This window comes from Odontomachus brunneus, unplaced genomic scaffold, assembly GCF_010583005.1.
Source record: "Odontomachus brunneus isolate Ranch 3 - 2012 unplaced genomic scaffold, Obru_v1 Obru_scaffold_009, whole genome shotgun sequence".
In the NCBI taxonomy this organism is placed as follows: Eukaryota; Metazoa; Arthropoda; class Insecta; order Hymenoptera; family Formicidae; genus Odontomachus; species Odontomachus brunneus.
In genome coordinates, this window is record NW_022639459.1 from 3,635,136 (window position 1) to 3,655,562 (window position 20,427).

The window sequence follows — 20,427 nt, forward strand, 5'->3', positions numbered from 1 at the left end:
CGCAAAAGTTATACCGGTGCGCCGCGCTGTCGTCGCGCGCCAACGAAAGGCGATCCATGACGTTCATGGAGTTTCGAGCCAAAGCCTGCGTCGGAGACGATATATTTTTTCTTTCGGTGTAAACTTGCGGCATGTGAAAATTTCCAAGTTTTCTTCCTGTCAGAACATTTTTTCTTGTCATGAAATTACACTAATTCATAAAAAAGATTCATGATCGATCCACGCAGACTATTAGATAGGACCCATTGGACGCTTCAAAATTTTGCAACAACTTTAATTGATCCGGGACATCATTTAATATATATAATAAATTACTTATATATATAACAAATCTATACTAGCCAATCACAGGGTTTGGTAAACAAAATAGAAACTTGGATATTTCACTTTAATACTTTATTAATTGACTCCGAGTCAATTCAAATTCATGTATGTGAAAACATTATAAGAATCGGTTACACCAACCGAGTAGTATATGTACGTAAGTATATAAGCTAATTAACAGTCAAATCATGTCTGGTTTTATTTGTTTTAAAATAAACTTACGTCATCCATGCATATAGCATGGAACAGAACTAAAAATTATGGACACTACTTGTTACCCACCGAGGAAATTCGTGCGCATGGCTACGTAGTTATGTGCACGTTTGTATAGTGACTTATCATATACCAGACCAGCTAAATCAAGTCCATAACTGCTCTCGTTTTCTCTGCTATAAAACTCTATTAATAGCTGGATTCTGTAACTGTTGTTAACGAGTTGTCGTTAACGTAGGCATAACATATGCTGAAAAAACGCATAGTATATAGATATATAGTTTTAGTGATACTGTCGTGAATGACAGTTAACGAATTACAGAATCCAGCTACCACAGACCTATCCTGTAATTTCTCCTAACGACAATGTTACTAGCATGATATGTCATTCATTGCGCAGCTTTTCCATCGTGCTATACTTGCGAAACGATAACGATACTATCGTTATCGATCTTTCAAACAGACCACACATATTTCATCTGAATTGGATGTGTATTTTGTGGATTGAACACACCGTAATGTTTAAACGTATAAACGTGAAGTATAAACGTGCGTGTTTACAATATTTATTACAATGAGTTCGAAAATTTTTTGATAGATAATCATAAAGTGACGCGAACACATACACTGATTTTTGTTTACTCTAATTTTTGTTTGAGGTCCATCGGTTAATGGTTAGCAGTCAAGGCCAAAATTGCACGAAAACATGTCGATTAAAAGTTATCGCACTACAAAAATCAAATAAAACGCTAATTATGTATTCTTTTATATATAATTAAGTAGTAATACTCAAATTAATGAAAATTTATTCTTTGCTTGTAAATCCAACTTTTGACATCAGTCTTCTTTCGACCAAGTTTTTCTCACAAGTTTACCCTTTGCCTACGTAAAATTGTTGTAAATTGGAAATGATCCCGTATTTCGATGACGCATTTAATCATCCTCGTTTCTCCGATGTAGATGAAATAGATAAACATAACTTTTACTGATCTCACTGAAAAAATCGTAAAGTTTACGTAAAAGTCAAGATTTCGTACTTGTATAAATAAAATAATTTTTTGTATAATGAAAAGTAAGAATATTTAATTAAAAATATATTTAAGAAGAAGTATAGATAAATTATCGATGTTGGTGTTTACTAACTCTAAGGGGTTGCACGATCAATGAGTTCACGTTATCTCATGATATAACTGAAACTATAGTAACGGGTGTTACAAGTTGACACAGCAACGCGAGCTATTTATTTTGGTTAAAGACTGGCTGTTCACGAGAATGCGACAAGAATCGCCTGCGCTACAGAGAAAGTAACTAATCAAGTTTGAGCGTCGCGGTAAATAACAAACACAATTATATATATGTATACATACTTTAAAAAATATGACTCTTCTCGCTGTCAATAAGCTACAATACATTTTTTAGTGACTCGGCGATCTTAAGGTATTAATGGAATAATCGTCAACAATGACAACGCGTGGCAAGGGCAAGAAAAAAGGCGCTGGCGCAAAGACTAACGGAAAAAATAATGGAAAAGGCGCTAAAGGTGGCAATGGCGGCAAGTCTAAAGGCTCGAAGAAATCGAGAAGAAGCGGAGGAAAAGCACGGTTCGCTATGGATATTTTCAACGAGGAAATGATGGAGAACGCCTATTACACGTGTCACAACATCATGGACGTGCTGAAGTGTCGAGGTTTTCCATGGCCGGATGCTCAGAAAAAAAAGAAGGGAAAGAGAAAGAAATAAATAGATACTCATTCAAGTATCTAAAAATATCGATTCTTATGCGAAAGAGAAACTTATAGTATTATTATTAGTTTATATAGAAAAACAATTATATCTCATGACATTTTGTATGTAAAATTTTATATTATTATTATTAGTAAGATGAAAACATGTACTTTTTCATATTGACTTGTACGTTTTATGTCTTACAAATGTATCATGTTTTTTTTAAACCTCTTTAAACGTACGTCAAAAAAAATAAAAAATGTTTCAGTTCTGTTTTCAAACGATTAATATATGTTAATATATATATATATATATTTTTTTTTTGTGTACGTATATATACAATAAAAAAACAAAATACTGCTTTCTTACACGAAACCACTTCATTCCTCCTGTTGATCCGTTCGCGATGCAAGTTGATTGCAGTAAGCTTCCGTATCAAATTTAAAATCTCCATCGGTCGCATCAATAGCTGGTCCATTATAGACACAGTGCACAGTCACCGTCTCGGTATACGTTAAATCAGGTAGAAGCTGTTAAAATAACATGATTAATAGGAATTAACGTCATTATATATTTTTGCTACATCGTTGTAACAAACTTACTTTTGGCGTAAGCAGGAAATATTGGGAACTACCTCGCTTTCCTGTCATTTTAACGAGGAAATCAAAAATACGTTTTTCATTTATTGCATCCATACCCTGACAAAATCATTATCAGTTTAATGTTTAGTCAGATAAAATGTATTTTTTTGTTATCGATAATGAACAACGAACCTGATTGATTTCATCCACACAGCGAAATGGCACGCGCGATAATTCTTGCAACGCGATCATATAAATGGCAGTGGTCACAGTTCTTTCTCCGCCGCTCTGAAAATGCCTTGTTAATTCTTGCAATTCATCGGCATCTCGGAATTTTACTCGAATCTTCAGACCATACTTATCAAAGTCCATCTGGAAATATATTTGACTATTAAGATTGGTGGAACAACTTTTATATACACACGTGTATATACTTACGATGTCTTCGGCACGCGACAGTGTAACTTCACCAGCACAATCCATCGCGGAAAAATAAGAACTAAAATTTGAGTTTATTCTCTCGACCAGCTCCTCCAATGGTTGTAACCACTTTTCTTTTAATTCTGCAATCTTATCGGTCATATTGTTTATTTTGGTAGTTCTTGTTTCGACAAACTCAGTCAAAGAGTGAATATTATTTATTATTTGTTCGTATTCACGCATTACCTAAAAATATAAGAAAGGAAACATAAATATTTACAGATTTTCTAGGTATTCAACTAAGCATATAATGGGACAATAGAAGAGTTATCGGGAATAACGCAATAATTTAAACTCTCTCTCTTTATGGGAGAATAAAATTGTTTAACAATGTAAAACACGCATATAGACGGATTTTCGGATAAAATCCTCCTATATGTGCGTTTTACACTGACAAATGATTTTGTCCTCCCGTAGTTAGTTCAAATGTTAAATATTCCGCGACTGACTCTTATCGGCCTAAAAATAGAAGTTTTAGAAATAAAAATACAATAATTTACATGTTATAATACGTGAAGAATTATATCTTCTATTGTTACACTTACATTTTCCGCATCTACGTTTTTTGCCATACAGAAAACTTTTGCATTGGCAACATCCAACTCATTATTTATATCGATTATGGTAGCTGGTAATTTTTCAAAGACTTTATTTAGAGGCTTGAACGCCGAATCCTGTGGACTTATATTATTTGTAGTTTGTAACGCTTCGCTATATAAACTCTCAGCGTTTCTTTTTAACGGCTGGAATTCCTCATCGTGTTGTTTATATATTTTCTCTGCCTCTCTGTATGTATCGTTTAAATTCGCTGCATTACTTTCTTTGGTCGTTAAAGTTCGTTGTAATAATGATAATGCAAATTTGATTTCTTCGTTGCCCATGACACAATCGAAACATTCTCTCAGAACTGCATTATATTCTTTGTACATGTTTAGTTGTTTCTTTATTATAGTCTGTGAAAAAATTTATTAAATGTAAATGTGTATCCTTCAAATATACACAAAGTTCTAAGCAAACAGCTAAACACAAATTTTTAGGATTATATATATATGTATGCGCGCGCGTGTGTTATATTAAATAAATAACCTTAATTTCTTTGGTGCATTCTTCTTTTATATCATCAATACTCTTCCGTTCCATCTCCATTTTTTTAATACTGCTTTCAGCCATACGTATTCTTCCTTTTAACGCTTCAATTTGCTGAATATTTTGTTGATATTTATTTCTCTCGGATCGATATTTCTCTAATTCATTGTTTTCCTCACATATCCTGTCTTCTTTTTCTTTAATGTTCCTGGCAATTGTATTCTTCGTTTCTTGCAAAAGCTGCAATCTGAAACATATTTTTTAATAAGTACAAGTTCTTTTTTTATTATTAGTATCTTTTGTCCATATAATATACTTTTTTTCAAGCATTTGTAGCTTCTTTTTATCTAGAACAATTGATAGTGTTTCATTTCCAGAAACTTGTGATATTCTGGTGGATGTTGCGTGAGTATATTTAGATGTACTGACAAAATAAACGTTGTTTTCTGCAAAAATCATTTAATCTTTAAATAAAAATTAATTTAAAATATTTTTCAATATCGATATAAAAGATGATACTAACCGCTAAAATAACAGTTTATATTACGAGGTATATTTTCTATGTTATCCTCGACTACATTGGTCCCGACAGGAATGTTATGTAAGTTGTACATTGAAACCAAATATTTCACTATAGTAGGTGGTGCTTCAATAAGTGATGCTAAGTAATGTTTAAAGCCAAATTTCTGAATATCTTCTATCGGTATAATTGGTTGCGTAGCAACTCTCTTCATAGGATCGGAATGAACCACGTTAACTTGTAGTTTCTGTTGTTCTCTCAAATATCTTATTAGCAAATTCATGTCCTGCTTGTTTTCACAAGTGAACGCAATTAAATCTCGAAGCGGTATCACGTTTTCTAAATATTTGGCATAAAAGGCGTCTTTTACATTAACGTTGAGCAACATGGGTTCGTGCACTGGTGCCGAAAATTTATCAAGATTCTCTCTTAACCAAAGTACACCTTTATATGTATCTATACTATTTTGTCTTAAGAGTGCTAAACGTTTTGCTTCGATATTTAGGGATTGATGTTCTGCTTGTAAAGCTGTAATCATAATTTCAATCAATTGAATAGCTAATAGACTAATTTAAAATAGTATAATATCTCAATTTGTATGTCAAATATACCTTTAACATCACGATTGAGAATGTCGTCTCTATTTCTCAATGCTATATTTTCACCATTGAGCTTATTAATTGTAACTTTGTGTTCTTCCATATGATGTGTTGTATTTTCCACTAGCTTCTTTAAGTTTTCCTCTGAAATATATGATACATTATAATGCATTAATATATATTACTACTATAAATAGTAGTCAGTTTACAAACCTGATCCAATCTCATTAATCATAAGGGATAAGTCATTCTCAAGTTTGCACTTTTTCTGTTGTCGGAGATTAATATCTTGATCTCGAGTCTGTTCCACTTGAATTCGACGTAAACATGCACTTTCAGCATCTTTAATTTTGGTTTCAATGCTGAGAATCTCATTCATGATATTTCTTAATTGCTTATTTTTAATGTTAACTTTGTTGTTCTAAAATTATACAACATATTATAAACTGTTCAAATAATCTACTATAAAATTATCAAATAATATTTTTAGAGCCTTATTTTCTTTTTTATACTTACATGATCATTTAGAGACTTTTTTAAGCTTTGTATATCAGATGTTATCTTTTTAATCTTGTTCTTTATTGGTTCTAACAAAGTTTCTACTGCTTGCATATCCCTTACAGCATTGTCTCTTTTTTTCTTGGACTATTAACCATAATAAAGAAAAAGAAATCAATTTTAATAGTATATAAACAACATAAAATATTAGTAAAATTTGATATTATTTTTGCATACCTCCACTAACTTTCTACGTGCTTGGTCATACAATATCCAAGCCCTCTTTTGTTTCAATGCTGTAATCTTTTTTTTTATCATCTTTCTTTCTTTTATTGTACTGACTGTTTCTTTCATTGCATCACGTGTTTGAGTTTTAGATTCTAGTAGTCGTTTCTTATTTTTTATTTCAAGTTCCAGTTCTTTGAAAGTATCTCTGTATTCCTTTAACTGTTGGTGATACTTAAAGAGTATCGGATCACCAACAGATCTTTCTGTATTCTCCAACAATGTTTGAGCATCCATTTTTGAGAAATCTTGCACTCTGTCTTGTGGCAGAAATTGACAAAAATTATCAACCTTCAAAAAAAGAAGCAATTATTATTAGAAGATACATGTGATATAAAAATTGTACACAGATACATATGACAACATGTACCTGAATATTAAAATTAGCTGTTAACTGTTGCACAGCCTTTATATTTGATTGTGCATTGTCAATCATCCATGTAGACTTCCCATGCTTAGTAAACATTCTGGTTATCATACGATTTTGCTTTTTACCAGACTTTAGATGAATTTCTATTTTTGCTGATTCACATCCATATTTGACATATTCTCCTATATGAGATGCCCTTCCAATAATAGTGGGCTTACCACCTAAACCGAGAACTATAGCAGCGACAATTGTGGACTTGCCAGAACCATTAGGTCCAATAATGACATTGAGATATCTGCCAGGCTTTATTGTAACTTTATCATAAGTGCTGCAAGGTTTAAAAAGAGATTTAAAAAAAAAAAAAAACTGTATGAACAAAATTATAGGTTATGTGATAAGATATGTATATAGCCCATCCTTTGGATGAATCATAATATCAGATATTGATTGATATTTTTACTCACACAAAATTCTCCAAATATATATAGGTAATAATTCCTATTTCGATATTATTATTCATTGTGATAGGTTAAGTGTAATATCGTTACACGGTATCAAATATAAATGCTACTGAATCATATTGAATACATCGAATACAACAAATGATGTTTGCCAATAACAATAGAAGTGTTATTAAAAAACAAAATAAGAGTTTTCTCCTTTTCTCTTTTATAAATTTTACAAACATATACGACCACGCAACACATAACGACTACTAAACTATTTAGAGTTCAGTGATGCCGCCAAAACAGCAAGAGACATCTAGTGAGTAGCTATGATTGCAGGTTAATGTTTACAGATGGCCACGTTTTCTACACGGAACGCAGTTTCAGTGTAGCGTTTGTAGAGTGTGTGTGTGTGTGTGTGTGTGTGTGTTCAAAAATAAGAATTTAATATAATATTTTAATATCTCTGTAGGAGAGAGAAAATTATTTATATCAAACTTTCATCTTCAATAAACGTTTATAATTCCGTGTATTTTGGAATGTCTAAAAAAATATTGATTTAGCTCTCCTGTGCGTGACATTTTCAAACGTATAAACTATACCGCAACTTGACAATTACTTCGATCTAAAAATATTCACAATGCCATTCACTTGCCATTCACACTGTTGTATCCCAACTGTTGTATCTCATTAGCTAACAACTTTAAGATTATGTAGATATATTTGAATATTTTCTAAGTGATCTATAAAAAAATCACATTCTTGTCCGTCTACGCATTACGAGCCGTACATTTAGGTATCTCTTATGCATAAATATTCTGTTATGCGCAAACATGTTATTTTATGGAGTACTATACATAAAAATGCGTGTATATCTAAAACATGTTTGCAGCAGATGTCAAGAAGTATTACGGCTATAAAAATGTTATGCATGGTTTATTCATTATAGGTAACGCACGTCAAATAAGCGACGACATACGCCGAGAATGTCTGTTTGTATACTCGAATAGAGCTTCTCGATTTTTATTAACGTCGAATAAATATGCTTAATTGCACATTTAATGTGCCCTTTTCTTTTGCAGAGTGCATGGCAATAATCATGCTTCATCGCAAAAATTCATACATAAAAGAAGTGTTAAAAAATTGATGATTGCATTTCCATCGTGCATTATTTACATCTACATATCGAGAAAACAAAAACTAGTGATAAAAATACCAAGTGTGAAAAAATTAATATTTATTAGACTTACAACGTGATATATGAGTACTTTATAATAAAATATTGAGTACAAAAGTCGGACGAGGAGACTAAGAAATAAAATAAGTTATTTGCAGAAATCCTGTATCGATTTGGAAGAAATATCTTTCCTTTCGTCTGTGAATCTCCTCTATATAAACAATTTCTATCTATCTATTTATTATTTTATTAGAAAAAGGTCAACTCTAAATTGATCAGAGAGTCCATAAATGAAAATAGAAGCGATAAGTATTGGGAAAATTCTTATCAAATGCGATTACTTAGAGTTTGTCAAATATTTTTTGAGGTTTCCCTCTTTTCTTTTTATCGATCTTGTCCAATACTCCAGTCTATTTATTCTTACCTATCCTTCGTTCCTTCTTCCAATTCTTCGCTGGGTATATAAGAACGCAATCATACTCAAAGTGGATTGGATGTTTAACTAGCTGAAACGTGGTTTGTCAAAGAAATATCTGCGAAGTGCGTAGTCTCATTCATCAGCGAAAATTTAATGAATTTTTGGTGAGACGTAATGTGACCAACACATTATCGTAATGATAACGTCTGTGTCATTTGTACCCCACACTCCTTATTGTCGTTAAAATACAAAAGACTGCCACCTCGAAGTAATTTGTTGTCCACGCGGGGTATCGCCACGTACGTGTCCGTTAACAATTTCATCAGACAGGGAAATATGTCGATTAATTCTAATCTAGATAATAGCATTGTCCTTGCATCATGACTCGGTTTATCGACATTATATTTGTTACGCATATGCCTTTCACGCCGATCTATATCAGTGTTTCTCAAAACCGGCTGAGCGCAACTCGACGATACTTCAGCGTACGATACTACTCACGAATCGAGCTTGGCTCGACAATTTCCGACAGATTTGCACTAATTTATTAAAAATAAAAATCAATCTATTATTTACAGAGACAATATTTTCAATAGAAAAAAGGAAAAAGGAAAATTAAATGTAAAATAACGTACGTATTTTTTTTTTTTAATTATAAGAACAAGATCGAACAGGATCATTAGGTCGTACAGTTATAGACTTCAGACTTTTTGACCATAAAAGCACTCAGAATGCGGACCTTTGGCTGCGTTCAGAAAATACCACGGTTTTACAATCGCGGACAAAAAAGTTGTTCGTCTTTTGTTGTGAGTTTAGGAATGTATCTCCTCTTATTTACTGGAAGAAGTTGCTTTCTAATAGAAGAATTCTCTCATGGGGCACAAGACAGAATATGTTCTTAAATTTACAAAAAAGAACGGGCAATCTTTCTGTATCCGTGATTGTACAGTCGTTAAAAAATAATCTGTAATCTAGAATCGTATGCTGTTAGATCTGTCAATGGCATCTATCTTCCAACAGTCAATCACTCAAGCGTTGTGCTCGCTGAACGCGGCCTTTGAGAGCTACTGACGGGATACTGCGCAGCCGATGCGTCCTCTTGCCACGCGTCGTATGCACATACGATTCTGTCTCGCGTGATCTAGATGCGCAAGATGATGGGTCATATGTCACAGCAATTACATGTCATTACGTTATGCGCTGCATCCCAGGGGTGACAAGGGCCGATCGAAGAGCGCCATGGTTACTTCACGGCTAACAAATGATCCCTGTGTCCTGCCTCGCGGTTCGACACCGGTACACCTCGCAGTTTTAAACTCGCCGTGAGCAGGTGGACTACCGCACGAGAACACCCATGACGGTTCACCAGTCCGTCGTGACGGAGCGAACTTGAGAGCGAAACTCGCAGGAAGAGCTCACTTCAGCGCTGAATCGCGACGATTATGTGGATCGCGTTCGACTCAGCTCGTTGATCGTTCTTCTCTTCCTTTTTTTGGCTTTTATCGGACTATGGTCTACGGATTAGGTGATCTTGTTCTCCTCTGATCCTGTATTGATTATGTTCCGTCCGCTGTCGACGAAGAAGCTGCCGCGGTCCAAGAGCAAAGCGCAGCAGCGATGGCGGCTGTTCCACGCCACGGACTTTCAATCTTTAATGTATCCTTGCTTCACATTCTGCCGTGTAATCGGCATATTTCCATACAAGATCAATGCATCGGCCTTCTTGGGCTCCAAAGCGCGCTACATCCTGTCCACCGTCGTTTTCATGATCTTCTGCGGCTACGGACTAGTAGTGTTATATCAGACCGACATCGCCACAACGTTAAAGTACGAGAACGTGCCTAGCTCTCTTCAAGGTAATTGCTACTTCATCCTCGGCGGCATCATGGCAATCGTCACGTACGTCATGACTGGCCAACGAATGCGTTTCCTTCAGGCACTTCAGGATATCTCGTCGAAACTACCGCCAGAGTCGTATCACAAGCTGTCTTGGCTGATCCACGCCAAGGATATCTTCGGCTTTTTCTTCCTGCTCATCCAGGCGCCGAATGTTTACTCGTCGAATGTTTATCAAGCCTTGGCGAAGGTGTACATGTTGTACATCACCCTACTGGTGTTTCAGATCGACATGTTGTACATGAATTGCGTGTGCGTACTGAAAGCCTGTTTCAAGCGGATCAATGACAATCTGGCGAACTTGCGGGAGCTCGTGATGAACGACGAGCCGCATCTACTCAGGAGGATCTATCATGAACAGAGAAATCCATTTCTGTTGATGGAACTCAAGGCCCTGAAGAAAAGACATCTGATGGTCAGCGACACGGTGCAAATGCTCAACTCGACCTTCAGTCTGCAGCTCCTCGCCACCGTGGTCATGACCTTCGGTGAGGTCACTTTCAGTCTGTACTTCTACATACTGCAATGGCAGGGGAAACCCGCTATAGACCCGGAGAAACGAATCTGGTACTCGTACTTCATCATGTCCGTAGCGTATTATTCTATAAAAATGGCGCTGATGGTATGGGCCTGCGAGACCGGTAAGGATCAGGCTGCGGAGATCGGTACCACCGTGCATGACGTACTCATTAGCACCAGCGACAAGCAGATCAAGGACGAGGTAGCGAAATGTTAATTTATATCTTTACGATCTAAGTAACAGAATGACGTATTTTTTACATTAGAGACGTCACTAATGCGTCATTAAAACTGTATTGACGTTATTGACGTCATTATAAGGAAATATTGTATTGAGAAAAATTCTTTGTGCTGCGATTCTTCCGTTCGTTAACGTAACTGAGTTTTCCGTTATATCTGATAAAAATAAGGAGCAGATAAAAAATTCAGTTGTAGGAACAGGAAGATTCGTGTGGGAAGTTTTACTTAGTCAATTGTTCTCAGTTGTTGCAACCAAATACCATTTATTTTTGCACATACTTTCATTGTGTGCAAGCATTTGCAATTCTGTACAACCAATACAACGTAAACTATGCAAAAAAGTCAATATTTTGTCAAATCTTTGGACAAATGCATCCGGTTGCAGTAACAGAGATATCACGTCGCCGGATTGACATCTGGTCCCTATCTAGTTGCACAACCTGTGATTTATTTTCCATGCGTGAATGTCGACTTTTTCGGTTCCGCATCTGATTGTTCTGCGTGTGTCTGCAGTTGCAGCTGTTCTCCTTGCAAATACTGCATCGTGAAAATACATTCTCCGCGAAAGGTCTCACTGTGGACGCGACACTTCTCACCGCGGTAAGCCACAGTTACAGCCTCATTCGCGAATTTGTTAAGCAAACGTGTTTATTCCCGAGTATATTACGCGACTACGTAATCTTAATCCCGCGCTATTCTTTTTGCAGATAGTGGGAAGCATTACCACGTACCTGTTGATCTTAATACAGTTCTTGGTCACGGCGCATGCTTGCGACAAAAACTCGTCATCAAATGTTACAGTATTATAATTAAGAAACTCTGTAGACTCCTAAGAAACTAAACGTTAATTAAATTAAATCTAATTAAATTAAACGATATATCATCGAACTAATATGTTATTAATATTAAAAAAAAATTTGGTAAAAAAAATATATATATATTGCCTGTGTGTGTATGTGTGATCGTTAATAGATAGAAACTGCGATATTTCTTATAAGTATGAGAAAACACACTTTTATAGACATTATATATTAACACCAAGTACAAATAAAAATATAACTTTTAATATTTAATATTTCCAAATGTAACATTTAATATATTAACCTTATTTAATTAGATGCACTATATGTATATGTGAGATATAATAAATGTATTTCTGATAAATATCACCTTTAATGCTCATTAGAGATAACATACATTTCTTATTGCCTTCACTTTTGAAATTAAAACAAACGCAAATGCCGCTATAAGAGTATAATCTGAAATTTATTTTCGACATGCGCGAAAATTTAACGCGTAATCTTTATTAAATATTTCAAACCACCTCAGATAATATATTGCGAGCGTGTGTGTGTATGTATGTGCGTGCCCCATATTGCTGAAGAAGTGCAAATTATATTTAACCCAGATATGAATAAAAAAAAATAGTAAAACTTTCAATTCATTGACGCCATTGGTATGATAGCAGCACGGAAACTCAGCGATAAGCGCAATCGTTAGGCATGAGAGTTACATTTCAACACTTTGCGCTGCGAACGGACCGTCTCGTGGGTTGACGCCAGATGCGTGTCGGCAGATAGATAAATTTCCAAAGTGTCACCAACGAATTAACGAACTTTCCCACTTTTTTCTTTGTTATTGTTATAGGATCTGTTCCTTATCATCAGATAAGATCGAGTGATCCATGAAAGCGAAGTGACTCTAAGTTCTCTAAGTCCTGCTCTTCGAAGTTATCGATTGTTTTTACATTTCAAGGCGATGGAGACTTATCAGCTCTTCGCTCAGACGATTCAGAATTGATTATCTCGCGCTTGTAAGGGGAGATAGAGATGTTGTCTTCGATGCCGTGGCAATTGGTTGCCGATTATAGTGGACAATAACAAAATGAGTTCACGAAGATAGTAATTACGCATAGAATAACAAATACTTTATGATATTACGTATGTGCAGCAATAATGAACCGCTGCAACGCTTATATTATTTAATAGCAATTCGCCTGTTGTGACCTCGAAAATGTTTTCATATAATGCGGAGACATGCGGAGTGCGGACCGAATAGGACCGCTCTATTGTTGCCAAGGTTAACGTTCTACTGCGCGATAATATCCATATATAGATACAAATGTTAATTTAGGCCAAAAGGCTAAACGTGTTAATGAACACGATCTCGTTGTAATCTCCCTCACAAAATAATTCTAGATTTCTTAATCGTAGTTGAAAAAAATATACATTCGAAATATAATACATTGAAAAAAATATATAGAAATTTATTTGTGGAATAAAAGTTTATTTCATAAAAATAATAATAATAATAACAATATATATATAATATAGGAAATAATAATAATAATAATGATATATATATATAATATAGGAAATAATAATAATTTCTGTGTCAATAATAATAATAATTTTAGTAAAATAAACTTTATATCTCACAAAAATTTATTTGTAAGATGTAAAGTTTATTCACATAAATAAACTCTATATTTCACAAAAATAAACTTTATTTCTCACAAATAAATATTTAAGTATTTTTTGTCAGCGTGGTATAATCAAGGATGAATAATTTTTACTCGAGTAATATCTCTTACAAGAAAACAGTGATATCTATTTCAGTATGACTAATAAAATAAATAATAGAGAAGGATCTTAAGGTATATTGTTCATATCTTAAAAAAGTTAATGGAAAAAAATTTGGGGAAAGACTAGAAAGAAAGTGACGAAGATCAGTTCGTAGTTGGCGGGCGGGTGAAAATATGTTAACCGCGTGCGATATGGATATTCAAAGGTGAAAATGGAGCGTGAAATACCGTGGAATATTGAAAGGATAAACGAGCAATCGAAGACAGCTTGAGTATCGATTGGTTAAATTATGCCCAGCTATTCGTTTCACGTCGTAAATCTCGCGCTGGGCAGCGGTTCAGATCCAGACGGATATACTTTGGCGATCTGGATAGCAGCGCAATTGTGCAATATCACGACGATAAAAATACGCGGCGGATAAAAATACACTCCGCCGTCGTTAAATATAGAAAGAACGATGCGCAGCAAAATATGGAACATCAATGAGTTAATTAAATTTGTTAAAAATGCTGAATGATATTGACGAGTGCAAAATACATAGAGCGGTTCGCGCCGCGTTACGTAATGAAATGGTCAATCAAACGGTATAATTTCTTTTTTTCTTTTTATAGTTACTGCGGATAGTCCGTTGACGAAACCGATTACAAGGATTACTCAAGTGTCATGCGCGGCTCTGTTTGAGAACCAACACTCCGATAAATCTAAGTAGGAGCAAATAACTGTCTCATTTGTGAATGTCGCAAGTTTCTTTTCCATACTAATATCCACTTTTACTTTGACAATATTTCATACTGATGAAGATGAGAAACATGATGATGTTTACCGAGGCCTTCGTTGATAGAGAACTGACAGAATTTGTCAAATTATCTCGGTTGTCAATTTGACAACTGAGAGAATTTGCCGAAAAATTAATGATTGCAAGATAAATAGTTGGATCTGCAGTGACAAATAAATTTTACACTTAATTCTAAAATAAGTAACTTTTATTCATGTATACCAAAAAAAAAAAAATGAAATAAAAGAGCTTAAAAAAGTTAGAAATAATATAAAATAATGTAAATATAAAATAAATAAACTATAAAAATGTAATGTTACAGTAAAAATATCTTATTCAACATTATCGTGTTTTTATGTTTTTATATAGAAAATACAGATATTAAGGCATTTCTAATTTTTAGTGACTTTTTGTAGTGATTTAAGTTTTCCAGTATGAGTAAAAGTTATTCACTTTTTTCAGTATGAGTAAAAGTTATTCACTTTTTTCAGTATGAGTAAAAGTTATTCACTTTTTTCTTTTTGGAAATTAGACGCGCGAGCTATCATGCCGTAGATTTTCCTACTGGAACTTTAAGATCATAGAGCAACTTGTTAGTCTAGTATAGTTGTTAGTCTAATTTCTGTTCGTTTTTCAAATAATAGCTCTATATTTATTTCCTTAGATTCTGTTTATTTTGATTAGAAAATTCCATAGCTTTCCATTAATTTGATCAGTAACTTAAATTTTGTCCTAATATTCTTATAATTCTTGAGATTATCCCGACATTCTTGACTATTCACATTCTTCTGAACAATCTTATTCTTTCTTTATTATATTTATTGGAAAAGAGAATAATACAATTTCTCACATTTGCTCTTCATGTATTTATATCTTGAACTCTTAAGTAATCCTTTAGGAAGTTATTCGTGCAACTTTAGAATTAAAAAACACGATAGCGTCTGCTTGTCCACAATCGCACAATCGCAATTACACACGTACACACAGATCGCGTGTTACGCGACGATGATGTCCGCGCGTACGACGTGATCCCACGTATTACCAGGATTCACACCTTGGCAGAAAAGTAGGAAACAGAAAGCCAATCAGAACTCGCGCTGATGGAAAAGCAAAAACTGTTGACTACCACCTCTGACCACCAGCGCGAGTTCCGATTGGCTCCCGCCTCATTGCTTTCTGTTTTACTGCCAAGGTGCGAATTCTTTCTTTGCGTTTATACGCGTCGCGATTCTTTCAGACGCGTCCAAGTTAACCATGCTTTTGTCTAATTTTGGCGACACGCGGAGAGAGAGACACAAACGGTGCATCACGCGGCGCGCGCGTAGGCGACCGCGGCGATTTCGCGCGCCTGTCTCATCGCGGCCGCGGCGCCTCGTTTGCAGTACCGATACGCAATATTGTCAGTGTTGCGCCGACCGCCGCGCCGAGTGAACGTAGGAAGGTGTATTCTCACGCGCCGTCCGTCGCGACTTCTCGCGAATCACAGAAGAGTGATATTACCGGAGCGCGATTACAATTTTCGTTGTTAGTGACAGAAAACTGAAGGACTTCGAGTGCGGGGAAACGCGGCGGTTAAATTAAAGCAAAAAAATTATAATAAATAAGGAAAAAAACGCAAGCGTAAATAAAAGAGAAAGAAAAAACAGGGAGTGTGGCTCCAATCCCGTTGGAGGAACTTGCGAGAACCCGTGAGTGCTGGATCGAAACGGTTTGAAATTGCGTTTTGTGCACGCGCGCGTGTGCGCGTACGAGTGAACGATTTCTACGTTAATTAACGAAATCGCAAGCGAATTGTGTCGATTAGATGAAGCGCGAGAAGCAACGTGTCATATGAAGTTCAGGCGGATATGAACTTTGCGAGCGAGTACCGCGCGGCCCGATAATCAATGCAAAAACGCGGCCTTGCCCGCGGATCTTTAATGCTGTCGCTGCTCCATCGGCTTCATTCGAATTCGCAGTAAAGAACACGACATCGTCTGGGATATAAACAACTAGACACGTAATCGGCGCGTGAGATGCAGTGATTTCAATTCTCGCATGAGAAAGAGAGAGAGAGAGAAAGAGAGTGGAGGAGGAAAGGGAGAGAAAGAGCTTCCGGACGTACGAGGGAGTTTCTTGAAATTCATTTCCGCTTGAAAAAGTAAGTTGCAATTAAGGAGCTGATACCATGGACGCATTCAGTATTAACATCGCTCATTAAACGCTCAGTGAGCTCCGACTTGCTCGATTAATTTGTACTTTTAGAATTCAGATTTGGAAATATGCATTAATCTAATCCAAAAGCTTACTGAGTGGTGTAGTGTAGAATGAAGAACCGAGTTTAACCAATGCAGGGCTGGTGCATCGTTAGGTTTATTTTTTTCAGCTAAACTAGGTGACACCTTTTGCCTTTACACGGAGAAAATATTATAATTCTTTCCTTGTATAAATTCTCTGTTTTCATTCTTATTATGTTTGTAGGATAGATTGTTAGTAAGTTTCATCTTACTGCACAGAGAAAAATATTCTCTACTGCTAAAAGAATGGATTGCTTGTAGTGAGCATTAATTCGTAATGAAGTGTAGCATTAATATAGTTAAAAAGAAGTGTAGCATTAATATAGTTAAAAAGAATAGGCCCCAATGGTTCTGTAACAAACAATTCGTTATTGATAGTTAACAATGCACGTAATCCGATGTATCTAATGATATTAAGTGTCGTTATGCCAGACATCTCGATTTAATTGTAAGTCAAATTGGTGTATAGCAAACATTCAATTATTAGCCATTGTCTCTTCGACACTTACTTTACTTCGACTCTAGAAAAACTTGGTTTTTCTTGTAATCAGCGGCATCTGTTTCAGTTAAGTTTCAGTAAAGATTTCTTCTGGAATCATATGATAAAAATATTAATTCCCGAAAATACAATTAATCCTGAATCTTCTTATTGTTTTGATCTTAAATATAAATATTTAAATATAAATATTTAAATTAAATTTTATTTAATTAAATATTTTAATTAAATATAAATATTTAAATATAAATATTTTAATTAAATTTTCAACATAAAATATATATGTATATATTATATAAATATATTATTCAATACATACACACTGAGATAAAAAATGTTTGATATTTATAATTATAATCACATAAAAAATTTATTATAAATTAAAATCAAGAAAATTTTTTTATTTTTTCTTAATTTTAATTTTATTATAATGTTGATAATTATAAGCTTATATACATACTATTGCTACCATTTTCGTGTTAAAACAACCAAAAATATAGTTAGAGTTAAAAATAACTATAATTTTAGTTAGATCAACTATTTTTTTCTTTTAGTGTATGCATATGTACAATATATGTATATATATTTTTTTATATTGAAACGTTAAATATTTTTATTTAAAGACTAAAACAATAAGAAGGTCCAAGATTACGTGTCTGGGTATTTATCTTAATTGTTGTAATTTTAATTACAATTGTTTTGGTTGTTGTAATTATAATTATGTAATTTTAAAATACAGGCAAGAAGCTTAACTGTGTGTGCAATTTGATCGCAAGAAAAAACTTTAGTTTTTCTCGAGAGTCAATAATTAATTATATCAATTATTGGGTGTTGTACCCTATCTTATATGCAATGACCGACTTTCAGCAGCGCTTCTTTCGTCATGAGGAAGTGCCCGTTACAGTTTCGTTCTAAATAACGAAATCGATATTGACATTCAGGAAGGCGTTATTTCTTCCGCTATCTTGTTCACTTAAAATTCACTCTGCATTACCGTACGCTTATGCAATTTTCGTCTTTTTTACGCAGTGTGCAATTAAAATTTATCGCAGAAGGAACTTTGACGCACTGCGAATTATGATTATTTTCGAACGTAATGTTTTTAACGATGATGTTCCTTCAACGCTGTTCGTTGCGTCCGTTCGTTGGATTCCGTTCAGTGCATCGAAGGACTTTAAAGATGCCGTCCGTTATTTTGCTCTGATACAAGTAAATTTATCGTTTGCATCGAATCTCGCTCGTATTGAACTTGTAGATCGATGTCTCAGGAGAATAATGTGTTCTGTTTACGAATTGTCGTTATCAACAGAAAAAGTAAACAGTAAAATAGACAAAGGAGCAAAAATCAGGTTCGTGCTATATTTACGTCGTCGGGGGTCTTATATCGTCAATCCCGAACTGAGACGACGTGCCAAGAAATGTGGGTAAAGCATTTGGCGCACTTTGCGGAATTGTTGGGGCACTGTCTCTCGTCATAAATAAGTGACCCGTCTAACTCGTGTACATGTAATAACAATCGCTCGTCCTGTACAATATCGAAAATACTAAGTCTCACTTTCAGTAAAATAATCGGTGATATAACTTTGTGTTCCTCCTTGTAAAGCCGATAAATGAATCATAGCAGTATATTCAAAGTGGTTCGAATAATTAGAATAAATAAATTAAGAATTATACGAAAAGAATGTTATAGGACAAGTTACTACAGGATCTTGTAACCTAGGAATAGATCGACATTCTGTAATAATTGACTTTCCTTTAATTTCATATGTACTTTTATATTTTAAGCGTTGAAATGTGCTATTAAAAATGTTACTATGTTACTATTTCTAGCGAAATTTACAATGTTTTTTAACAAGTTAAACTTCACTGACAGTCTATTCTATTTTTGCACTAAGAAACTTAATAGAATTGAAAAAAACTTAATAAAATTTAAAAGAGTTTATATGAGAAAAAAATTACAATATCACTTTTCATGTATTTAATACTTTTTAATTTTAACCTTAAATTTCAGCATTATAAATGGTAAAGTGCAATATTCAAACTGATAATTATTCATGAAATGAATTGAGTTGAAATTTCGCGTTAGATATCTCGCGTTAGATTTCCCGGTGTATGTTAGCGACCTTTCCAGAGTTGGTGACGATAAACGTGATGTTTCCGTTAGAAGCGCTCGACCACGTAATAGCATCTTTGAGTTATTGTACGATTAGCAGAGACTAACGAGAATTTATGAACGCGACAATGAGTCGTCTAGTCTGGTCGACAATACGCGACTGCTTCGTACCATTGACTCCAGCTGCTGTTCTATTTCAAACTATTCCCGACAAACCATCATTGCATTCTATCTTCTATTTGACGATGTTACTCTCAAATAACATTATCTATTGATGTAAGCTTGATAATGGCCGACTTGAACATAATGTCTTATCCCCTACGCTGTCGGCAATCTTGAGATATGTCAGAAATGACAGTTATATCCTTTTGGTGAATGTTAAAGACGCTATAGTTTCCAGCATCGTTTTGAGCATCGCTTCTATTCAAAATGTAAAGGACGCACGGAGAAAACAGTATGATTCACACATAAATCTGGTGGTGTCAACTAGATTCGATAATAAATATGGTTAACTCAACTAGATTTATGTGTGGACTAACCATAAGTTTTTTTCTGTGCAGCTATATTCGCCTTCCATTGTCCATTGACAAGTGTTTTCATCGTACAGTGAAACATTTACGTGTTAGTCCCCACCATACGTCACTTTTCATTAATTTTTTTTTCAAACAGAAGGCAAATATGGAATGCTTGTGGCGTAGAGGCCATCCTTTCCAGACGTAACCTTCGCAATCTCTTGTGGAGCGCTCAATATATATATATATATATATATATATATATATATATATATATATATATATATATATAT

The 20,427-nt window shown here is 34.5% G+C and overlaps 4 protein-coding genes across 6 annotated transcripts in view; 3 read left to right on the forward strand and 1 right to left on the reverse strand.

Annotated features, from left to right (window-relative positions):
- Positions 1-1,085: 1,085 nt before the first annotated feature.
- LOC116840214 (structural maintenance of chromosomes protein 5) lies at positions 1,086-7,201 on the reverse strand. 3 transcript variants are annotated; one of them, XR_004377326.1, is made up of 16 exons: positions 7,146-7,201; positions 6,682-7,009; positions 6,264-6,602; positions 6,045-6,173; positions 5,742-5,949; positions 5,541-5,672; positions 4,933-5,457; positions 4,726-4,855; positions 4,410-4,656; positions 3,869-4,276; positions 3,282-3,509; positions 3,036-3,215; positions 2,865-2,960; positions 2,632-2,792; positions 1,905-2,242; positions 1,619-1,830 (listed from the first exon to the last, which is right to left on the reverse strand). XR_004377326.1 is itself a non-coding variant. In XM_032806680.1 (15 exons), exons 1-14 carry the CDS (start codon positions 7,199-7,201, stop codon positions 2,643-2,645), a joined length of 3,156 nt encoding a protein of 1,051 aa, XP_032662571.1. In that variant the 3' UTR covers positions 1,086-1,531; positions 2,632-2,642. The 3 variants fall into 3 exon arrangements, 2 of the variants coding, with proteins under 2 accessions (XP_032662571.1, XP_032662570.1); XM_032806680.1 differs by lacking the exons at positions 1,619-1,830; positions 1,905-2,242 and adding an exon at positions 1,086-1,531; XM_032806679.1 differs by having other exon boundaries at positions 1,619-2,242.
- Positions 1,964-2,503, forward strand: LOC116840216 (small lysine-rich protein 1). Its single transcript, XM_032806683.1, has one exon. The coding sequence runs from the start codon at positions 1,999-2,001 to the stop codon at positions 2,275-2,277; it is 279 nt and encodes a 92-aa protein (XP_032662574.1). The 5' UTR covers positions 1,964-1,998; the 3' UTR covers positions 2,278-2,503.
- Positions 7,202-10,043: 2,842 nt separating the features above from the next.
- On the forward strand, positions 10,044-12,299 carry LOC116840260. The gene is made up of 3 exons (XM_032806758.1): positions 10,044-11,339; positions 11,891-11,977; positions 12,085-12,299. The coding sequence occupies exons 1-3, from the start codon at positions 10,281-10,283 to the stop codon at positions 12,184-12,186; spliced, it is 1,248 nt and encodes a 415-aa protein (XP_032662649.1). The 5' UTR covers positions 10,044-10,280; the 3' UTR covers positions 12,187-12,299.
- A 3,793-nt stretch (positions 12,300-16,092) lies between these two features.
- The window catches only part of LOC116854152, a 48,698-nt gene continuing 44,363 nt past the window's right edge, over positions 16,093-20,427 (forward strand). The window contains exon 1 of the mRNA XM_032835785.1: positions 16,093-16,877. The gene's annotated coding sequence lies outside the window, so the exon portion shown is untranslated. The remainder of the gene's footprint in view (positions 16,878-20,427) is intronic.

Excerpts from the sequence above, each read along its gene's own strand:
- LOC116840216 (XM_032806683.1), top strand. The coding sequence starts at position 1,999 with ATGACAACGCGTGGCAAGGGCAAGAAAAAAGGCGCTGGCGCAAAGACT.
- LOC116840214 (XM_032806680.1), bottom strand. The coding sequence starts at position 7,201 with ATGAATAATAATATCGAAATAGGAATTATTACCTATATATATTTGGAG. Across the intron at positions 7,010-7,145 it reads ATATATTTGGAGAATTTTGT|CACTTATGATAAAGTTACAA; the intron begins GTGAGTAAAAAT and ends TAAACCTTGCAG. Across the intron at positions 5,673-5,741 it reads GATTAATGAGATTGGATCAG|AGGAAAACTTAAAGAAGCTA; the intron begins GTTTGTAAACTG and ends CATATATTTCAG.
- LOC116840260 (XM_032806758.1), top strand. The coding sequence starts at position 10,281 with ATGTTCCGTCCGCTGTCGACGAAGAAGCTGCCGCGGTCCAAGAGCAAA. Across the intron at positions 11,340-11,890 it reads ACAAGCAGATCAAGGACGAG|TTGCAGCTGTTCTCCTTGCA; the intron begins GTAGCGAAATGT and ends GTGTGTCTGCAG. Across the intron at positions 11,978-12,084 it reads ACGCGACACTTCTCACCGCG|ATAGTGGGAAGCATTACCAC; the intron begins GTAAGCCACAGT and ends TTCTTTTTGCAG.